The sequence below is a fragment of the Vicugna pacos genome, chromosome 14 (assembly GCF_048564905.1).
Source record: "Vicugna pacos chromosome 14, VicPac4, whole genome shotgun sequence".
Taxonomy (NCBI): Eukaryota; Metazoa; Chordata; class Mammalia; order Artiodactyla; family Camelidae; genus Vicugna; species Vicugna pacos.
The window spans coordinates 4,665,574-4,688,541 of NC_133000.1; the positions used below are offsets into that span (position 1 = coordinate 4,665,574).

Sequence of the window (22,968 nt, forward strand, 5' to 3'; positions counted from 1 at the left end):
GGTAGGTCACACTGGCAAAGCTTTATTAAAGTCCTTCTCCTCCATTCAGTAATTTCTTTTAAACTTTGTTTGCCTTAGGACTTGGACCCATGTGTTCCTTTAATTGCACAGCCTTATTTTAGTGGATAAGGCTGGTTCAGTGTGTGTATAGGGGTGACATGGGTGGGGAGGGTGTTGGAGGAGAGGGAGAAAGGGTAATTGGAAGGGAAGGCAATGATTTCTCTGACCCCATCACTGGTCTGTTGATTGAGTCTTTAATAAATGGAAACAATTATACTTGCAATCATCTTTTAAGAAACGAGTGACTGATTTGTGCACGTCTAAGAGTGTGCGTGTGTGTATATATATAAAGATAAATTTATCAAGATGATAGGTATTCAGGTGGATGGCTAGTAGATTTTAATCCATAGTTGTCACTGCATACAGTAGGATCCAATATTCTCTGTGCTGTACACAAAAAGAGTATGATATATTAGCATGGAAAGAAAAGAATTTTTTAAAAGGAAAAAGCAGAAATTGTGTTTTAAGCTGTCATTAACAGTGTTGACTGAAAAGGAAAAAAAAAAGCACAGTGTAAAAGCTGTGATTCGAGTTTATTCAGTGTCTTTCTGAGGACAATAGCCCAGGAGACAGCCTCTCAGAAACTGTGCTGATGAGGTAGGGGGAGGTCAGTATGTCTGAGATTTCGGCAAAGAGGGTAAGTACAACCAGACACACATCTTACGTGTCACAGTCACAGGAAACAGATATCTTAGTTAATGGTTTTAGGGCTTTTCTAAGTATGGGAAGATGCAGGAATCCAGGTTCATAAAAAAAATTTTTCATGAAAATACCTAACTATATCTGAAGGCCTGTCCCGCCAGTTTTCCCAGAGCAGAGTGTCCCATTCCTAATCTCCTCCCAGAACTCCTTTCGGGGTGTGTTAAAGGTTACCGACAGCAGCGGTGAGTGACTCAGCCCTCTTACAGCCAGGCGATAGCTAGCGACATTCGTTTTGAGTTGGCAGTGGAAAAATATAGGTTTCCCTTGCTTTATGCTGCTACAGCCTAAACAGAAACTCACTGCCGTCTTTACAAACCTCCAACCCTCAGTTCCTTACCTTGTTGAGAAAGAACAAGGCCCGTTTGCTCTTGAGGTAGTTGGATAGATTTCCATACTTGCAGTACTCCACGATCACCATCAGAGGCCCTGCAGCAAAACAGCACATGCTCAGCCACATCGAGCCGGCCAGCCATATGCCAGCCTTCAGTGGGCCTGAGACACCTCCATCCAACTTGCCTTTATATTAGCGGGGTCTGGGAGATGCAACTTAGGGGTGAGAGACTTCTTTCAATTGAATCTGAGTAGGGGTTTGAAAAATACAAAAGGAACAGGAGACACCTGGGGGATGGGGAAGAAGCAGAAAAAAGAGGAGAAGAGACAAAAGACTCTGGGGAGGGGAAGGGCCATGGTCAGGGCTCTACCTATAACTAACTGCCAGCCACCGTCTCCACCTGTGAGCCACAGGACACTGTCACACCACCCTGCCCCCTTCTGGTCCTACTGGCCTGACTGTCCCCATCAGCACAGCAACCTGAGGGTATCTGCACAGAGATTGCCCCGGGGCTTTGGAAAGGCTAAAGCAGGGGTCGGCAAACTTTCTTGCAAAGGGAGAGAGGGTAAATATTTAAAACCGTCAATCTAAGCTCACAGGCTGGCCAGCCATCGTTTGCGGACCCCTGGGCTAAAGTAGCAAGGTGTTCAGGAAGGAAGAAAAACTTGGGGCTGCACTGCGGATCCCCAGGAAGCCCTGAAAGATTCCGCTGCCTCATCTGTCCCCTCCGATGAGGCCCGCGGTGAAGAAAAACTTCCGGTTCCAGGTTAAAGTGGAAGTGCCCTCAGAGAAGCTCCCAAGGGCCCTGCCCTAGGGCATGCTGGGAGTGCTAACCTTGCCCTAGGAGGGAGGAGGGAATGGTCTTCGAGTCCTCAGTCATAACCACAGCTCTGTTCCTGCACTTGCCCCAGTGGTTGAGGCCTGGGAAGGTGCTGTCCCCACACCACCTCCTCCTAGGATCCTACCAGGATTGATTCCTTTCTCCAGATGAGGCTTCAAGGAGTGCTCACCCTTTTATGCCTATACCTCAGCCCCGTTCATACTCCTTCCAAGTCATCCTGAGAAAAATGCCCTCCACTTGACCTCAGGCCTGTGGAAGGAGGTCTAAAAGGGCGTCCTTCGGTTCAGAGCCTTTAAGTTAAGTGTACATATAAGGAAGGCATTTCCAGGATGGGAGCACCTTCCATAATCGAACAGGCTGCTCCCTCTGGGCTGTTGCGGGGCCATCTTCCAGGAGATGAGGAGGAGCTGTGGGATGGGGAGCTGCCCCTGGCGTGTGAATGGGGGAGCAGGGGCCCTCCCTTCCCATTTACCTCCTTGCTTGGTACAGGCTCCCAGCAGGTTGACGACATTCAGATGGTGGCCGATGTGGGTCAGGATCTTGAGCTCGGTCATCAGAGCTTTGTACTCGCTGGCCGTGGCCCCCTCTGTGTAAGGAGCAAGGGAGAGTCAGGGTGACAGGGCAATGGGGCTCTTCCTCTGGGGCGGCCGTCCTGCCCGCCAGGTTTGCCACTGCTCAGCCGTTACTGCATTGACTTCTCCACATTCTGCAGAAAGGCCAAGCCTCCAGCCTGTTTTTATTCCCCATCCTCTTGAGCCAACATCCTCTTGATTACAGTGAGGCCCAGAGCGGTAGTGGGGTTTGCCATTGGATGTTTCCTCTTGGTGGCCCTGGTGGTCCTGTTCAGTAATGCACTGACTCAGAGCTGGGCACCTCATGAGAATGCCTTCCAAAGGCTTCCTACCCTCGGAACCAGAGCCAGCAAGAACCTTCCAGGTGGGGATGCACCCACACCTCACGTCTTTCGCACTTTTCCCCTTTGGAGAGTTACCGAGGAGGAGCGAGAGGGGGCCTGCAAGAGCGGAATGGCCGCTTGTGTAAACATCTTTGCCGTGTGTTATTTTCTCCTATAACCTTTTCCTCCCAGCAGCCTGCAGGGTTATCTCAAGTCGGGAGAATGCATAGGCATCTGACTTCAGCTTCGTTTTCGGAGATAAACAGTATCAGTCTGAGACTCAGCAGAGCCTAAAGCCTGAATTAAGTTTGTTCTGTCTGTTTTTATTGGTTACTGTCTAAGGCATTTAAAAATGTAAATTATGTTTAGAAGTTTTAAAAAAAAAAGATCATATAAGCTTGCTGTAAAGTATTTCAACAATATGAAGTTTATCAAGTAAAAAGTGAAAGCCACTTCAACCTGCTTAGAAGTAACCACAGTTAGTCATTTGCAGTTGCACACCTTTTTCTATGCATTTATAAATATATACCCAATCAAAGATCCTTTTTGTTTGTTTACATAAATGGGATTATATATATATATATTTTTTAATTTGCTTTTCCCTTCTTTGAAAAATTTTTTTAATTGAAGTATAGTTGATTTGCAATGTGTGTTAGTTTCAGGTGATTTCCCTCTTTTTAATACATCATAGACTTTTCCCATGTTTAAAAATTGATTAACGGCATTCCTGACATTTAGACTGTCTACTGTTTCGTTTTGTTTTGTTTTTGCCATTACAAATATGCTGTAATAGACAGCCTGTGACCTTTGTGCTCATGTGCAAGTGTTCTGCAGGAGAGTCCTGGAAGTGGGTTGAAGGATGTGCATTTAACATTGTGGTAGACACCGACATGGGGTTTCATAAGCACAAATCACTTTTTAATAATAACCAGAGAAACTCTAGAAACCTCCCAGTGGGGTTGGGATTGGCTCACAGTAGATGCTCAACAAATATTTGTTAGACAAATTAGCAACATGACGACTCTTCTCATTCCAGACATGGGCTTAAGGCCCAAAAAGGTTAAAGGTTTTACTCCAAGGGCACTTCGAAAGAGCTTCTGACTTACGGCCTTTGCTTGACATTCTGCCTTTCTAATTTCTCCCAGAAACAGATGGCTGACCAATTTAAACAAGAAAGCTTGAATGAAAATAGTTTTTTTTAGGAATTTTATATAATGAGTGATTTGGCAATCTTTTTCAATCAAGGCTGATGGCTTTAAAAAAAAGTAAGCATTTATAAAGCTATTACACACGCCCTTTCTATATTGCATAGACCAGATTCTCCAGGGCTTTAATAAAAACAAAAACAAAAACAACTCAGGTCAGAATATCCCCCCCTCAAACTCATCCATCCTTCCATGCATTTATGCCCCTTTTAGCACAGGGGGAAAACCAGGTTCTTTTGTTCAGACTGTCCCATTTATGGGCAGGGTCATAGGTATTATCTTAGGCCCACAATCGACAGACACAGGCAGCAGACTTGCCTCGCCTAGAGATGGTGGAAGCAAGCGAGCAAGCAAACAGGGAGGCGCAGCAAGCCAAGGAAGCAGGTGCTTCCAGGTTGAGTTTTGACTTCTCTCGAGGCTGGATGTAGCTTGCCTCCAGAGTGCAGGCAGGATCCTTTGTAGGATTTTGGAGTGATGGGTCATATCCAGCAGGCCGGGCCTCTGCAACCTCTCTGTAGCGCTGAGGCTGGGGGTGGGGTGGGGAAGAGCTTGCCCTCAAAGCTGCAAGCCTTGCACTCAGACCTCCCTTCCACACTGGAGAGCTGTGTGGCCTTGCAGAGGCTGCTTAACCTTCCTGGGCCACATGTCTTCACCTGCAAGCTGGGATAGTAGCATCTACCGCCAAAGGCTTAGCGAGAACAGGAAGGAAAGTGGCGATCTCATGCGGTCTGCGTTAGAGTATCTCGTCTAGGGGGAGGGCACAGCCCAGTGGTAGGGCGCGTGCTTAGCGTGCATGAGGTCCTGGGGTCAATCCCCAGTACCTCCACCAACAAAAAAAAAAGTGCCTAGTCTGGTGCTTTCTCCCATGGAAGACGTACTGATGCCTCTTCTCTTCAGAACCTGGGGTGGGGGGTACAGGGTGAGGTGCTGGAAAGCAGGTCTGCTTCCAGAAACGCCCACCGTTGTCTGGACAGGCCACCTCAAACAAGTGCAGATTCGTGGAGGTGAAACTCCTTTCCTGGCTACTCTCAGAGCAGGACTGTCGGGCTCTTTGTAAAGTTTTAGCAGAGCCTTCGCTTGACAGCCTTTTGAAGTGGAAAACATCACCGTATGGGACTTTTTGCAGGGATGGTGTCTCTGCTGGACAAAGACGAAGACTGAAGTCTCCCTGGGCAGGTGGCCCTTTGTCCTGCAGTCTTTGCCGGCTGCCTGCTTAGTTGGGTGTATAGCTCCCCACTCCCCTCCCCCAAAATCCCGTGGCGGTTTCTTGGAGACTTTGGAAAGCTATAAACTGCCCTTTGGGTTCTTAGTCTAGTTTCTTTTTTGGTTTTGGAACCTTAAAACACGTTGAAGTAACATGACAGTTTCATCACAATGAAGAAATGAAGTCCTGTCTACCCTTTAAAGGACCTAGGAGTCTTTGAGATGTTTGGTTTACACAATCTTCAGTGATTTTCATTTTCACTCTGTGTTAGGATGTGGTTGTAAATCACCATGTGGTTTGGCTCCACCTCCCAGTGCTTCACAAAGTGGTGGTATCTTCAACATTAGAAATTTTTTTAAAAATTGAAGTATAGTTTATGATGTGTCAATTTCTCGTGTACAGGTTTTGTTTTGTTTTCTAAAGAGGAAATGTTTAATGGGCGGGACTTGACAGTATAAAATAGCTTGAGGTTCTGATCAAGTCAATCGTCCCAGCTTCATAGTTTTACTTTATAATTAGGTCCAGACCCAGCTAAGCCTTTGAGACTTGTGATGGACAGCTAAGTTTCCACGATAACGTCACTGTGGATCATTCCAAGATTTTGAAACTGTGGTTATAGTGGACTTAAGGCCCTGGATGAGATGTGGTGGGAGAAGGGTCTTTGAGATGACCAGTCATTTTCCCAGGGCGGGGCTGGGTTTCATTGCCAGGTCTATTCTGAGCTCTTGCTGGCCCAATCTCAAGCCGCTGAGGTAGAGGGACTTCTAGCAAAAGAAAGTTATGTGGCCACAGCAGAGCGAGCGTCTGTCTGCTCCTAGGCCAGCTCCGGATCCAACATGCACCAACATTTAGGGAACATAATGGGTGAGTTGAAAGCCAAACTACAGCATCCATACCTTTCAGCATTTTTACAGCCACAGTCCGGCACGTGGGGGATTTCTTAATGCCAAAAGCCGATGCTTGAACCACTTTTCCAAAAGCCCCTCTTCCGAGCGATTTGCCTACAATGAAAAGGAGAAATTGGTTTGTTTGCCAAGCCAGCAGGATGAGTTTATGTCTTTCAGACATAAGGGCCCTTTTCCCTGTGTATGTTTGTGTGGCATGTAGCTTTCAGTGGAATCTCCAATGAACTGACCCCAAGAGTGGAAGTAAGGGCCACGTTTCTGGGGCATCTTCCTTCCAGCTGTGTGTGTGCTTCTGAGTTGCCTTCATCCTTCATCGCTAAGCTAAGCCCCTAGAAAGGATTTGGTGCAGGTAGATGGCCTGTTTCCTCTTTTACAAAGCCCTTCTTTGGGGGAGAGGCTACCAAATCATGGGTGGTCTCTTCCATTGTTTAATAACATCATTACTGCAAAAATTTTCCTGTGTTTAAACTAAGCCCCCTTTCTTGCCACTTAAGGTTATTTCTTTTGATCTGTTTTCAGCAGGAGGGAAGAAACTGGGAAGGGTGGTCACTGCTGTTGGCTATAATAATGCATCAGAGCTACCAAAAAATCAGGGTCGTTTCTCAGACGTCCTTGCCAGGCAAAATATTCTTAGTATTTCTAACGCATCATTACATGATGATTACAAATCTTCAGGGTTCAGTACACGGACCTATCAACCACTGGTAGTAATTTGTTTCAACCACAGAGAAGTGTACAGCATAGTGATTCAGATATATTCATATATTCCTTTTTGTATTCTTTTTCATTGTAGGCTATTATAAGGTATTGAATATAGTTCCCTGTGCTGTACAGTAGGACCTTGTTATTCATCTGTAGGCTGGTCTTACAAGAGGCAGCACCAGTCCAGGCAACATCCACTTGCCAAATTCCGGACTCTGTGTTTCCCACATTAGATAACTCTGACTTTATTTTCTAATAGGAATATGCAAGGTCAGACGTTATCCCAACTTCTGGGATAAATTTATAGGAGCTGAATTCTCTCCCAGGTTTAGTGAGGCATCAGTAATAAAACATATTTCTTTAATACTGGGTTTCAGGAATTTCCATGGTAGCAACACCTTTGACCCAACCTCCAACTCGATTATCCATCAGGTGCTATCAACTCTGTCTTCTCTCAGCAGGGCTGCTAGTTGTAACCTACGGAGGACGTTCAGCTGCAGTAAGAAGCTGTTTGCTTGGTGTATTTCTCTCCATTTATAACCCACTGTAACTCTGCCCTCAGCCGAGCTTTTTCTCCTCATCCATCCAGGCATAATTTTGGTTACTTTCACTTGCCAGACATCACTTCGGTTTACTTTCTGTCGTTTATTTGGCTTAAAAAACAAACACATTTTGGGCCTCTCTGCTCCCACGTAAGTAGGAGAGGACTCTTCTGGCCCTTGCAGCCACACTCTGCATTGAAAGGCAGAGTTAGTGGGTTTGACATATTTTCTCTCACCCATCAAAGATACTCAACATGCACATTAGCCGAATCATAGCCTCTGGCAACTCCAGGAAGGGAAAGAACTATAGGAGAATCTTCTGAAATCAGATTATCTAAACCCACAGAGCCCCCAGGCACTTCTGGTAGCAGGCTTGGCCATCTCCCTGGAAGTGCCATCACAACGGTACTCGGCCAAGGAATGAAGAAATGGGCCCGAAAACTCCCACATCCTACACTGGGAGACGCATGTCTGCTGTGACTAACAACTCTGGGAAGCAGTGTGGCCTGACAGCGGCTTACAGTTGTGGGAAGATGCTCCCTGCCTAGGTCACCGAGGGGCTAGGCTAGCTGCCGTGCAACTTAGACTCGCAGAAGGAACCCATCCAGTGTGTCACCTGCCCTCCACTGCTCCCAATTTAGTTGATTTTTTTCCCCGTCAGCAGCCATTGCTGGCTTTTGCCTGTCTCGCCAGCTTTTAATCAATTTCCAGTTGTCTTCCCCAAGCCAAACAGAACATATTTGGGGGGCCAGATATTCTTTCTTAGGTAGGAAGAAGTGGAAGTGGAATCATTTCAAGGCTTTCCCTCTGTGCCCTCAGGCCCCATCCCAGTGCAGTCTGCCTGTGTATCGTTCTGTTGCACCACGGGCTGGGGGCTACTTTGCGTGGTGATGTCTGCGTGGGAGGAACTTTGGGATAAGCAGGACTGATGGCATCTCTGTTACCTGGGAAACAGCAGCTCTTCACAAACAAAACTTAAAGACCCTTCCTTGGACTTTCTTCTTCTGGTCATTTCAGACACCCAGGAAATTTGAAGCATGTCATTTGTAGATTTGTTCAGAGGGAGTTTTTGATCCACAGCCTTGGCCAACTCTTTGACCAAATACTTGGTTTTACTGTGCCTCCCCATCCTGAATGGTGGTCTAGGTCACAAATGTCCAACCCTCAAAAATTTCATCATTGAATAGTGTCTATCCTGGTAAGAGTCTGCTGGAAGGGGTCTCTCCCCTTCCCCTTCACTTACCTGCTTTTCTGTGTCCTTCACCCTTCAAGGGGAGAGACTCAAGCACCTTTGTGTCCCCAGGACTTAGGTGCCTGCTGCTCAGCAAAGGTGCTTCATAACTGTTGAAAGAATAAACAGCTGCTCCCGGGTCCCCTGGACCTGCTGGCTTAGGCTTCTGTTAGAGTTGTTTACCTCTGTGTCTGTCTCCCTTGCTAGTTGGAAAGCAGTAGGAGGGCAGAATCCTGGGACTGGTTTATTTTTGTCTCCCTCAAAGCACAGCATTTGGGAAATGATGCTCAGTATGGGTTTAGGCATCTGTGGAACAAATACATTACCCAGTTTAAGTCTCTCCCGGGCAAACTCCCACTTGCTGGCATCATAAGGGAGCCGTTCACACTGCTCGTCCAGGGGAACTTCATCTGGGTCCATGATAATCGATAGGTAGTCAGTTTTAATCTCAGAAGAAGACTGAGAAATAAAGAGATCCCAAAGTCACCAACAAGGAAACAACTTACAAACCCCAGATAGCCAGCTTGAAACCAACCTTGGCAACATCTGCTGCTGTTTTGGTGCGTTTGGTTGAACCCACGTGGCTAGGTACAGAAAGTACCCTGTGCACACCCATACACACAGCACAGCCGACTGTGTGGTTTCCATCAAACAACCTCTTACTGTCCCCACACTGTGGTACCAGCTCCCCCGTCCCATCTCAGACAGAAGGCACTCAGGTCCTCCAGTGACCACATTGCTTGTTCTTAAACAAGTTCTTATTACCTGACAGTCCTTCTTGGAAAACTGCAAAGTGTTTTTATAAATCATTCCAAGCATGATGAAAAAGAACTTTCCATGACCCTCTGTACAAGCAGGAATATGTGCTATAGAAGGCAACAGTGGGGTCCATGTTTGCGGCTTTTCTCCATTTGCAAGAAAGGCCAGAAGTAGCAGAGAGAACCCAGGACCCCTGGGACAGTTGAGAGGCACTGTTCATATGAGGTGTTTAAATACACTCAGAAGCTCCCTGGAAAGACTGCAGGGTCCGTTAGTGAGATCAGAATAAAATTTACCTGGAGGAGTTTTAAGGAAAAGCATTCTGAACTCAGAACTTAACACTGAAAAGTCTGCATTTTTGAAAGAAGGCTGGAAAGGATTCCACCAACAAGCAGGCTACCCAAGTGTCCTGGTGACCAAAATTTTGTGGGTCGTTGTTCACAAGTGGATTGGATTCATTCACACTGTTCATTTTGAATGTATGTAAGTTAAAGTTCACGTAAAATGCAAATGTATTAAATATGTTCGCAAATTTATATTCACCATACGTTATTGTGACTCACAAGCAGGAAAAAGACAAGAAAAAGTGAAAAAGGAAAAGTGTAACAAAAAAAAAGATTTGGGGGGAAGCTGTAGCTCAGGGGTTGCATGTGTGCTTAGCATGCCTGAAGTCCTGAGTTCAAAAAAATTTAAATTAAAAAAAAATAAACCTAATACCGCCCCCCCAAAAGAAAAAAAAAGATCTATCTTCAGTAAGAAATCAAAATTGATTATTGCAAAGGGCAAAGGGTAAGACTTACGCACAGCCACATTTGAAGTTCTTTTGGTAGTATGTCCAGTAAGTAAGGCGGCATCTCTGAGCTTCAAGTGCTTGTTTTATCTTGGTAATGCAAATTAAGCCCAGAAAAGACACTTTATTTCCAATCATACATCACTGGATTTGCATTTACTGTCTTAGAGTCACATGAATGGGTAATACCCTGTTCATGGTTCTTGTAGGATTGACTGCATTTCCGTGGGCAGGACAGAGAGGAAGTATGTTTGCCCACATCAGCTGGGTTTTGATAACTCTTGCCTAGAAGTTGTGTAAACCACATTTAAATGAGTTTAGGGCCCTGTCTTTCCTCGCATTTCCCTAAATAGGCTCAGAGTTCAGCAGAGAAGACAACCTCTCAAATGCACCGCATTTCACACCCGCCTGCGTTCTTCCGCCCTGACTCACCCTGCTCTGTGCTGTCACCCCTCACTTCATCCATCACAAAAATTATCACTAAAATGGGTGACAAATAGCTCAAGGCAGGAAGACGTGCCTGGCCTCCACCAAGAGCGGAAAACAGGGAAAGAGGGGGTGCACACGTTTGTCATGGCCTGCGTTCGCCACTGGCGTTAGACTGTGAGGGCCCAGCCCGTCAGACACTCGCGAGTGTGCAAGCTTGCAGGGGAGCGTCCGTTCCTGCACCAGGGTGCTGGGTGCTCATTAGTAGAGATGCCGGAGGGGGTTTCAGGACTAAACTTTTGTTTTTTCCTTTAAAAAGGCATAGATGTGTTATCCATTTGAGGACTAAACCTTTCGACGCCCTGTCTAACCAAAGCCATGAGAAATGATCCCCAGGCTTCCAAGAGCACAGGAGAGCCGGAGCCCAGCGAGGGGCAGCTTGGGTTCTGCAGGGAGCAAGGGGAGGGCGGTGGTGTTGAAGGAGGGTGGGGGGCAGGCCACGGAGACAGTCTTCCCACGGGGCACCTGTGGAATTTTACGGTTTACCTCAATCAGGCAGATGAGAGGAAACACCAAACCAGCCTTAGGGAAGGGCTCTGAGGCTAGTGTGACAGCAGAATCTTGGTTGACAAATATTTATTCTTTCAACTGACATTAACGCTAAGCAGTTACCAGGTGCCGGACTAGGAAGGTGCACGGACAGGCACTTCAGAGCCCAGGCCCGTGGGGCTGGATGTGAATCCTAGCTCAGCTTCGGCGTGGCGTATAGCCTCGGGCCAGTTGCTTAAGCTTTTTAAGCTTAGTTTCCTTATCTGTAAAATAGTGGTGGCGATAGTACTTATCTCCCAGGGTTGCTGTGACTATCAGACGAAATCATCCAGGTAAAGCTGTTAGAACCGCCTGGTGTATGGTAGGCATGAATAAATATTATCTCTAGTTAAACCATTGGCCTGTGGAGGCTGGGGATAAGAAGATAAAATGCAGCCTTTATCAATGAGGAATTTACACGGTGGTTAAAGAAATCACATGGAAATCTTTTTTGATGCCTTGTTCCTCTCTGCTTTCCACAACGAGTTACTTCTCAAAATCTGTAGGCATTCTGTTACTGCAGTGACGATTTCTTGTTTTCATCCTTTCTTATTGCTATTAAAAATTTCATAAATTTTCATTAAATCAAGGGATGTCTTCAATTTAGCCCCAGTGCACCTTTCCAGTTTTATTTCTGCTGAGCTCCGATGTGCAAAGGAACCAGACTTCTGCCCTGGGCTGTGTTTTTCTGTTGCTTTTCCTTCCAGGCACCACCTTCAGGGTCTGTCTCGAAGCTCTGCTTTCTCTGAAGTTTTTCTCCCCATCTCCTCCTTTGAACTCCCGTAGTCTGTGTAGCTCCCTTACAGATTTGGCAAGTTTTGCTTTTTGTTTGATCTGTTTCCCTTTACAATGTCTCTCCCCTTTCAGAATGCCACTGTTTTAACTTTCGTTTCCTTCGAAAGCCGTAGCCGTAATTGTCACGTCTCAGAACCAATCACTCCTTGTAACAAAAGCCTAATGGTACACATTCACCAGGGAGGGTGGCTCCAGCCTGGCCTCTCACACCAACACTGTGAAGAACCCCTTGCTGGTTTTCAACAGCAAGTCAGACAACCTGGGTTCAAAATTCGGCTCTGACTCAAGCTAGCTGAGGGACTCTGGCCAAGTGACTTTACCTCTCTGAGCCTTGGTTTCCGTCTCTATAGAATGGGAGTAATAGTATTCCCAGCTTTGCGTTGTTTTGAAGGATTAACTGAGATACGACCTGAAGAGCTTCCCAGAAGACCAGGTACATTAATAGGGGCTAATAAATCTCCAGAAATTGAGGAGGCCTCCTGGGTGCTTCGCAAGTCTTGTTCATTTTATCTCCCAAATATCTCTCTTTTTTCTATTTTTCAAGAAGTTGAAGTGTAGTTGAATTACATTGTGTGTTAGTTTCTGGTGTATGGCATAGTGATTCAGTTATACATATATTCTTTTTGGTTTTGTCTTTTATTTTTTTAATTTATTTATTTTTGCTGGGGAGGAGGTGATAGGTTTATTTAATTATTTTTAATGGAGGGACTGGGGATTGAACCCAGGACCTTGTGTGTGCTAAGCACACACTCTACCACTGAGCTATACCCTCCCCCCCTTATTTTGTTTTTTAAATTATCGTTAGTTATATAGATACTCTTTTTCATTATAGGTTATTATAAACCATTGAATATAGTTCCCTGTGCTCTACAGTAGGAACTTGTTGTTTATCTATTTTTACGTATATTAGTTTGTATCTGTCAATCTCAGTCCTAAGTATCTCTTGACCCTAATCATTTAGACTAAGCTACCATCATTCCTTACTTGGACCGCTACAAAGTCTTCTACTGGGTTCCTCTAGTCACTCCTGCTCCTTCTCTAGTCCATTCTCCTCATATGGCCAAAATCATCTTCCAAGACACAAATCTCTCACACTTACGATCACCTATCTTTGCTTAACAGCACCCCCCCGCCCCCCCTGCCCACAAGGCTTCCTATTACTTCTGAAACATGGACGAAACTCCTTCCCAGCCTTTCCCACCATCTCCTTTCCTGCCTCACTTCCTGCCTCGTCCCCATCGCCGCCTCAGTCAGTCTGTCCTCCTCACTGTGTCCCCTCTGCCCAGCCCCCGGCGCCGACGTGCTGTCCTCTCTGCCTGCAACACTTTCCCTCCAGGGGATGTCATTCATTCGGCCACCCCGAGTTGCCGCTTGACGTTTGTCTGTCCAGTTGGTTAAAGTCAGTCTCTCCCCAGGCTGCACACGGAAGCACAGTTGCCCTGCACTACCACCCAGGAGCCTGACACAGGGCCTGGCACTCGCATCCAGCAGGCCCACAGCCAGTATTTGAGGCGTGAGTGGGTGTTGGTGCTTTCCCACCAAACTTCAGAGAAGCAGGTCATGCTACAGGCCTGATAATGGAAATCTGATGCCCTGCATTCCAGCCTGAAGGTCACACTCTAAGTAAGGGATGGGATTTTATCATGGGGCTCAGAGAGCATGGAGCAGCCGTGCTGGTGTCTGTTTCTACAAACTTCGGAGAGATAAGGCAGAGGTGGGTCTTTATTTTGCTTTTTCCTTTTTGTTTCTTAGCCAAGAGTGAGGTTGAGGAAAGGAGAGCTTTCTAGGTCTCATGTTGAATTTAATTCAAGGACTTTATTACATATTTTAATATAAAAAATGTCCCCTCTGTCCCTGGGAAATAGTCATCTGTTCATTACTCTAGTTTTTCTTTTGACTACCCCACATTACGGCTGAGAGACATTTGAATGATTCATTTTCCATGTTTGCCAGGTCAGAGACAGGAACAAGGGGTAGAGGGGTAAGAAGAGGGTCGAGCATTGGTTCAGGGCCACACCAGACATCAGGCAGGCATTGTGCAGTCTTACATAAGATGGAGCATAGAACTTCATCTGAAACGTTCTTACCCTTTTCAGTTTTCGGATAAAGAGAGTTAACAGGAGCCAGAAGAGGGTTGCAGCCACACAGGTACATGTCAGAGTGATTAGCTCCAGGTTGGACTTGTCCGAGGTTCCTGGAGAGACAAAAACACCACGAGGGCGCTGAATGGCAAGTCGCCAACTCAGGGTCTGTGATCTGACAGGTGTGGGCCAGGGCCCCGAAATGCTCATCATGGCAGACGCGGTCCCTGTCGGCCGGCGCAGAGATCAGTTTCCAGGACAGAGCCTCGTAGCTTCCAGGTCAGGCGGGATCCACGCTGTTATCATCATAAACTCCTATGTAAACTAAAAGATTTTTCAGAAATCTTGCTGTGGAGTTTGGAAACTTTCTAAGCCCAGAAATAGCTCATTAAAAATCATAGGAGTTTGGGATTAACAGAAACCCATTTCTGTATATAAAACAGACAAACGTCAAGGACCTGCTGTGGAACACAGGGAACTATATTCAGTTTCTTGTAATGAGCCATAATGGAAAAGAAACTGAAAAAAATATGTATGTATGTATATGTATAACTGAATCACTTTGCTGTACACCTGAAACTAACATTGTAAATCGACTAAGCGTCAATAAAAAATAAGAATAAAAAAAATTAGAGAAGTTAAAAATGGGAAAAAATTAAGGCAGGAACCAAAGCCCATTAAAGTGCTAAATCTGGACTATGTTAAATCTCCCTAATGGGTTTTAGAGGAAATTCTAAAGAAAAGGGAAAAAATGACATAAAAAAGCTCCTTTGGGACTCACCAAATTCTTCAAAGTATATTTTAAGAATAAAAATAAAACTCAAGGACTGTCACCATCGCCAGCTCACTCCTTTCGGACCAGCCAGGCCGGCCCCTCCCCATCCTGCTGCTCACATATGGGGCTGTTTCTGGCCTTTCGGGCAGTCAGCCTGCAGGGCTGAGATGCAAAGAGCTCCCTTCTGAGGCTGATTCTTCCCAAACACCTTACTCCCCAGAATCACAAAGCTCAAAAGCCAAGCACTGTTTCTCCATGACCAAAAAGAGAAGACTTAAAGTATCCAAGAGAAGCTTCCGCAGAGAGGAAGCTCTCGGATTTGTAAAGAAATGCTCCAGTAAGCCAGGATGGTGGTTCTTTGCCTTTTCTTTCTTTCTTTCTTTTTTGTAAAGAAGGTAAATTTTTATTATCTGAATTCCCTGAGGTGACCACTGTCAGAGGTTCCATATAGTCTTTTCCCTCTATATATATTTTACTTATTGAAACTCATGGATAGAAAGGTTTGTGATTGATTAAAATTTTTAAAAATTGAAGTATAGTTGATTTACAATGGTGTGTTAGTTTCAGGTGTGCAGGAAAGTGATTCAGTTACACATACGCATCTGTTCTTTTTCAGAGTCTTTTCCATTATAGGTTACTGTAAGCTACTAAATACGGTTCCCTGTGCTATACAGTAGGACCTTGTTGTTTACCTATTTTACATACAGTAGTGTGTTTCTGTTAATTCCAAACTCCTAATTTATCCCTCTCTCCCTTTCCCCTTTGGTAACCATAGTTTTTCTATGTCTGTGAGTCTATTTCTGTTTTATAAGTAAGTTCATTTGTGTCATTTTTTTTAGATTCTACATATAAGTGACATTGTATATTTCTCTCTCTCTGTCTGACTTACTGCACTTAACATGATAATCTCTAGATCCATCCATGTTGTTGCAAATGGCACTATCTCATTCTTTTTTATGGCTGAGTACTATTCCATTGCATGTATATACACCACGTCTTCTTTACCTGTTCATCTGTGGATGGACATTTGGTTGCTTCCATGTCTTGGCTGTTGTAAATAGTGCTGCTGTGTACATTGCAGTGCAAGTATCTTTTTGAATTAGAGTTTTCTCTGGATATATGCCCAAGAGTGGGATTGCAGGATCATATGGTAATTCTGTTTTTAGTTTTTAAGGAGCCATACTGTTTTCCATAGTGGCTGCACCAATTTACATTCCCACCGACAGTGTAGGATGGGGCCCTTTTCTCCACACCCTCTGTTCCCAGCTTATTGATTCTAGTGGACAGTTTCCTAGGAACTCTGAAGCAGTGCCCTTTTCCTTTAAGTTTACTAAAAGGAGACGGGCTCATCATTACGTTAGGCCAAGAGCAAGTGAAACTTATTCCTTTTAGAAATGATGATGTGGGTGATGGTAATTTTAATTGAGCATTTATTATGTGCCAAATCCTCACAACCGCCCTATGAAGCAGTAGCAAAAATAACCCCCTTTCGTAGATGAGCACTTTGTCTTGCAGGCTCTTTGCTTCAAATCAGCAAAGACATACTAAGCCCTGCTCCAGGCAAGGAAGTAGGAAGCTGAATAAGGGAGAGTTGTCACTCCAGGAGCTCACCCACAGCCTAACCGAACACTAAGAGATAGGGTACAAAGAGTTTTGGAGATTGAGGGAAGCTAATGCCTTTTGGAAGAGGTGACATTTGAAATGGATTTTGACCTAACGGGGATGACGGCAGGACAGGATGTTGTCGGCAGAGGGAACAGTGTGAATAAAAACCCAGAATCGGGAAGCGATAGGACACTGATGGCAGCGTGATGCGAGATACAGGACAGGACCAGACCACGGAGAATTCTGAGCATCCCTGTGCAGGCAGTCGGAGCCAGTGAAGGTTCCCGGCCCTGAGCAACAGCAGATACACCAGCTGGAAACCTGGGCATCTTCCCTCTCCTCTCCTATCGGTTCAGCCACCCCGTACACGCACTTCCTGTAGGCCCTGAAATTCTCACCTCCTGTCCTACACAGTCTCGCCTCCTCAGTCCCCACCATTAGCTTCCTAAGCAGCCTTGAGTCCCCCCTGCCTCTCTGACACTCTAGCCAGGGTGACCTCGCCAAATCACGAAGTTAATCTCGTGACTCCTCTAAATTCCATCATTGCTGCCCAGCCCTGTCACTGTCAGAATAAAAACCCGAACTCTTAGGTTCTTTGTGCCCGACCTTGTCTATTTCTTAAGCTTCGTCTCCTGCTGCCTCCTTTGAAACTTGGAGAAATTTCAAAGGATGCTAACCTTTCCTCTCAGTACGCATCCTCTTGATGGGAGTACTATAAGTGCAAGGTAATGGTGGGATTTCCTCCCCCACAGTGAGGGGTCTAATGCTGCCTCGCTGTATTCACACGCATGCACGTGCACAGATGCACACATGCACACTTCCTTGCTTATGCTGCAAATAAGTTTTGTGGAACTGAAAAACTGATTGGGACGTGCTCAGGGTGCAGTGGCCTCTGGCAGCTGGAGGTGCTGAAGGCACCCTGAGACAGGCACTGTCTGCATAAAACCTCTGCAGATGCCTCTGGCTTGACTGCCCTGGGAGAGGCCCCGCCCCTTGTGGGAACTTTCCCACCGCATTCCCCAGGGTAGGCCGTGGACCCCCAGAGTAATTCCACAGTCCTTACTCAGGCAGAATTCCTTTCAGTGGGACCAAATGTGTTTATGTGCACTTATGCATTTCCGGAATCAACTCGTTAAAAACATCTTTAGGACGAACACTCATTAGTAGAAGGGGAAGATCTATTTAATATCCTGTTACTATTTACTGAGAACTAAACTGCGTAAGAGGCAGCGTCTGTCTCTTCTCACTCGATAGCTTCATCTCTGTCTTTATTTGGAGAGTAACCATGAAGGTGGTCTGCTGCTGCACGTTGAGTCGGCAGCATCTCTTCCTGTCCAGCTCTCGGAGGTTTGTTCAGAGGTCAGACATCCACACACTGGCCTGACTAGACCCAGCCTCACCTCGCTGGTGTCGGCTGGCTAACTCAGTGCGTGACACAGCCCAGCTGCACATGGCAGGGGAAGGGAGGCCAGTGCAACGTGGGTGGGAGTTGACAACACCTGGGCGTTAGCCCTGGATCTCAGGGACATCCCTCCCATCTGCCGTGTGTGAAAGGCCGGCACCAGGACCTGGTACGAGGGTACATTTACATGGAATACCGACCAGCAGGCGGCTGATTTGAAGAGTTAGGGTAACTGGACCTTCTGTTACAGATTGCTGCCCTGTTGTACAGAGCGTTCATGTCAGTTACCCTCCCAGGCTCGCACCATCCCTCCTGGGATGGAGCGGGCGGGTGCCTGACAGGGGTCAGGCTGATTTCTGAAGGGCGCCTCGCCCCCTCTGCCTGGGCAGCTGGGTCATCCTGCCCTGAGCTTTTCTGACGGTGACGCAGCTCCATCTGCCCAAGGCCCAGGCTGTGGCGCTGGAAGCATCACACCCACCCTGACACGAGGCACCAGACTGCTCACACCAACAGGCAGCTCAGCTCACGTGGTGTAAGTAGATGGTACTTCCCAAGAAGTCAGGGTAACGCCCCCAGCCCCAGGGCCTGCCTGGACCTCAGAGACTGAACGCAGGTTTGATCAGGGCGGTAAGTCTTTATGTGGCCCTACAAGCAGCTGTGCCCGAGACAAGGACTCTGCACCCCAGCTCCCTCATCCTTAAAGTGTGGAGGTGATGGCAGCAGCCCGCCCCGCGGGGGAGGTGGAGAAAACAAGTGGGAGCTGTTATTTTGAAGGCTTCTTGCTCCCCTCTCTCCCCCTTTTCCCCTCTCTCTGGACTTCCAAGTACAAGATAATTTTTTCTTTTCATCCAAACATGCTGCAGAAATCATAGTCCGTCCTTTTGTTCTAAAACTAATCAGCCTTTGACCCAAGTACCGATTGTTTTCTGCAAACAGCCGAGTTACTTTCCCTGAGAATTATGCCTGGCACTGTAGTGTGGCTTGGGTGTTGTCCTCTGGTTCTGTCGTTATTGTAATTTGAGGTAACTGTGTATGTGGGTTTATGGCCTGTGAAGCTATCAGGACATCAAGGGAAGGATGTGTTTCTTGTTCATTTTGCATCTTAAGCTCTGGCCTAGTGGAAGTCTCAACACGTATTTACGTGTGGATAAAAATGAAATGAATCAGGTACATCTGGACCTGGCTCCCCCCGTGAGCCACTCAAGTAGTGCTGCCTCCTTTTATCTCGAATCCAGTAACCAGTGATCCAGTTAACCTGATTATGCAATTTCTCTACGGCTTATTGGATATTAAAATTGGCCTTCATCCTGTTTATGAAGCTTTTTAGGACTCTACCTAGATTAGTGTACACATACCAGTTTGGAACCCCTCTTAAGGACAGTGAGGTGTGGACATACTATAATCGGATTAAATTTGAAATGCATTTCAAGAGTAATTTTAGGTAAAGATACTAAAATTCTGTCTTGTCAGTTTCATAACATTTTTATCACAGCAAGTTAAACCCTTAGGTCCAATAGGAATTTTGTGGTTTGGAACACCATTTGTGTGACTTACTGGCTCAGTGTAAGAAAACTACAACATGGAGAATTTTGTTGTAATGGAATTTGGTTTATCATATTAACAAACAGTAATGCTAGCTACTATTTGCAGGATTCTTTTTAGTCACATGTCAGATACTGTTTTAAATGTGTTCATCCTTGCCACATCCCTGTAAGGTTGGGAGGCTGTTATTCACACCCATTTTACAAATGAGCAAACTCAAGCACCAGGATGTAAGTCATTTGCCTGAGGTGACAAAGCAGGGATGCACCTAGCTTCGGATCGGGGCCTCTGCCCCACGCAGTCCTGCTGCCTTAGAGCTGAGGGTCAGGAGAGCCTCAGTTCTCAGCGCTGCCACCTCCTTGCTTTGTAACCCTGGACAAAGTCCTAACCCTCTCAGTGCTTCAGATACTCGCTTGTAAGTAGGAAAAAAAATCCTCACTGGATTGTTGCAAAAGTTAAGGAGGCTCATGCATGTTATGTGCTTAACACAGTGCATGGCATGCTCCACAAGCACAAGATGTTATAGCCGAATTCCATCACCAGTTTTTGAATTCTTGATCAAGGCCAGCCGCGTGTCACTGTGTAGGCTTAAGTGCAAAGGCACACACGGCCCACCCCCAGCCCTCCCATGTGGAACAGTGAACTCTCTGTCTCCAGACGGTCTTCTCCTTGGGAAACCCTTCGGAATTGCCGACACCCATGAGAGGGGTGACATCAGTCACCAGCATCTTCATGTGAATTAGTTTATCACATCCTTCCTGGTGTCCGGATAGCCCTGGGAGAGCACTAGGGGCCGGCTTCAGGAAGAGAGGCGCTAACCTGGTGGAGAGTCAGGGACCACGGGAGGCTCAGAAAAGAGAGGTGGAGACTGAACGCTGGTGGAGGGCGGTGAACAGGAGAGGCTGGATGCCTAAGATGAGTCTGTTTTGAGCTCTTCCTCTTCTTACTCTTGGGACTTTATTAAAGAACATAGTGTATCCTTCCTGCTGTGAGTCCTTTCCTGACATGTGTTAACGTGCAATTTTTGTGGCACAGAATTTACAGATTCCCACCCATAATGCCATTTCAAGTATGCAGGACCCTTGAGGCAGTCTTTCTGTGCTTCCCGTGATTTTTGCATCCATCAGTCATCCTCAAAAAATGTTAAAAATGGTAGCTATTCTTCAAGTTGTTTTCTCCTGTGTAATTAGAAATGCTGTTGAAATAGCATTTCAAGAGCAAGGCCTAAATCTGTTATACGAATGTATTTATATATGTATGGTGGTTATTCCTTGCAGTAATAATGATAAAGTCTAGTTTATTTTAAGTCCCTGGATGAAAAAGTGCCACACTTCCATTATAACAGTCCCATTGAGTTCCCTGGGCTGTGGAGTGCTGTGTTAATTTCAGAAGTTATTTTGGTTAGTAACAGATTTGTTGCTGTTGTTTTTAATATTAGAACTTCCCCTTTGAGCACTCGGCATGTGCTCCTGCGCGGTCCAAACCAAACACGACCTGTGATTATTTAAAGAAATGACTTTGACTCCCCAGTCCGCTCATCCTTTTCAGATACAAAAATAACACATTGTTTTATCTCTGAGTATAAGAATCCTTTTTCAAGGGAAATAAAAAGAGCAGACAGTTTCCTTCCTGGCTAATTCACGAACCTCTTTAAATCTGTTAAACATAGCCACAGACACAACTTACTTGCCTGGTTTCATTTCCTAAACTCCACCTGACAAGATAGGTCAGTGTGAAGGGTCTGTATTGCCTATATTAGAAAATTAGGGAACGTTTCGCAGCCACCAGAGTGAGAAGAAGACTGACTTAGACTCTGGAAGCGAGAATTTAATTTCAGCGATGAAATCACTTAGCAGGTACGGCGTTCAACTGTTCTGAACAGCATCCAAGGATCAAATTTTTATTCAGTGAGCCCAAAGTACTTCTGTTCGAGATACTGCTTTATAAGATCTACATAATACCAACTTTCAAAAATTCTTCCTAGGCAAAATTATATCCTTATATGGGCTGAAATCTGCCTCCTTGAAACTTCACCAGCATCTCCCTTCCTTGGTTCTGGTTATCTTTTCTGGTGTATCACAGAATGAGGTCAGTGCCTCCTGTCTGAAAGCTCCTTAAATATTTGAAGGAAACAATCATGTCACCATGAAGTTAATTAACCCCTTTTTAGACTAAACATCCTCATTTCCTTGCACTATTTTACCATTACTCTGTTAGGACATGGCTTCATTTATTTGTGCTTCTCTTAGAAATGGGTACCAATATTTCAGGTGTGGTTTGATGACGCTGATCAGGTCATCATTTTCTCAGCTAACCACAATTTTTCAGCAGAGAGGCTGGATACGGCCATCACTCTGAGAGTAGAAAAAAAATCACAAAGCGCAAAGGAGAAGACAGGAAAACTAGAAAAAGCACAGCTGTTGGGACAATAATGGGTAAAAAGAAGGAGCCATCTATGTAATGTCTGCAGCTACCTTGCATATTACACCATCTCTTTAAGTGATGTTGAAGGTTAATGCCACATGAGGAGAAAGAGGTCATGAATCAAAAGTACCAATTCCTCAGAAAATTCAATGGACTAGCCAATAAGAAATGTTTAGAATTACTTAGACTGTATCATTGCCAAGGGAGATATCCATGTAGGAAGCCCCAAACTGCCTCATAACTTGCTGTCTTCTTTCCTGGCTCATTCACTTTCCTAATCTGACATCTTGCGATGCCTCCTTCAGAGGTCGGGTCACTCTCTATATCATTTATTGTGTTTATGAAGTCCTTTAGCCCTTATTAGCAGCATTGTGTAGTATGTTTTATACAAGCTAGTGTTCCTCTTTTACCTCTAGGACAAGCTCAAGATGTTTCTTGGTTTGGTTCTAGTTGTTTCATGTTCCCCTTAATCTCCTTCCAACTAGGTTTTCAAAATCCACGGAGGTTAGGGATCATGACTTATACATTCATATCCTGCATAGTCTTGGGCAAATAAATAAGTTTGGAGCTAACGACTAATTTAATTTGCCTTCTCTCTATTGCCCTAAACAATATATTGATGTATTTTTTTCTTATGTGTGTTGGGGGTGGGGTGGGGAGGAGGTAATTAAGTCTGTTTCTTTATTTAAATGGAGGTACTGGGGATTGAACCCAGGACCTCGAGCATGCTAAGCACGTAATCTACCAGTGAGCTATACCCTCCCATTGATACATTTCTTTTTGTCAGACATTCAGTGGTGGTTTTCTAAATAGATTAATCCAACAAATATTTCTTGAGTGCACTGGAAGAGAAAAGGGATAAGCATTGCATTAAAGGGCCACGTCAATCGCTGTGGGAGCACGGAGGGAAAATGACGGTAAAACAGGAGGTTGGGTGTAGAGAAAGACATGGGAGTAAAAGTGAGTTTTAAAAGATGAGCTGGATTGTCTGGGGAAGAACCATTTGGGAAGGAAGGCTGTTCAGACAGAAGGAAAGTGCTGTGTAAGAGCAGAAGAGTCAGGGGTTGCGGTGTGTTCAGGGACTCAGGAGTGGTTTAGTGCAGTTGGGGGCTGGGGCGTGTGGGCAGGGGGAAGAGACGAGGCTGGAGAAGGAGCACGTGGAG

The 22,968-nt window shown here is 45.6% G+C and overlaps 1 protein-coding gene and 1 long non-coding RNA gene across 8 annotated transcripts in view; one reads left to right on the top strand and one right to left on the bottom strand.

The window, feature by feature from the left end:
• Positions 1-22,968, bottom strand: part of FLT1 (fms related receptor tyrosine kinase 1) — a 157,299-nt gene that overhangs the window by 19,420 nt on the left and 114,911 nt on the right. For both annotated transcript variants that reach the window (XM_072976056.1, XM_072976055.1), the window contains 5 exons: positions 14,064-14,170; positions 8,945-9,077; positions 6,135-6,239; positions 2,407-2,520; positions 1,100-1,188 (listed from right to left, as the gene is read on the bottom strand). In XM_072976056.1, coding sequence (XP_072832157.1) covers positions 1,100-1,188; positions 2,407-2,520; positions 6,135-6,239; positions 8,945-9,077; positions 14,064-14,170 — 548 coding nt within the window. The remainder of the gene's footprint in view (positions 1-1,099; positions 1,189-2,406; positions 2,521-6,134; positions 6,240-8,944; positions 9,078-14,063; positions 14,171-22,968) is intronic.
• LOC116283354 (uncharacterized) overlaps positions 1-22,968 on the top strand; it is a 91,712-nt gene that overhangs the window by 18,609 nt on the left and 50,135 nt on the right. The gene's annotated exons all lie outside the window — the stretch shown is intronic.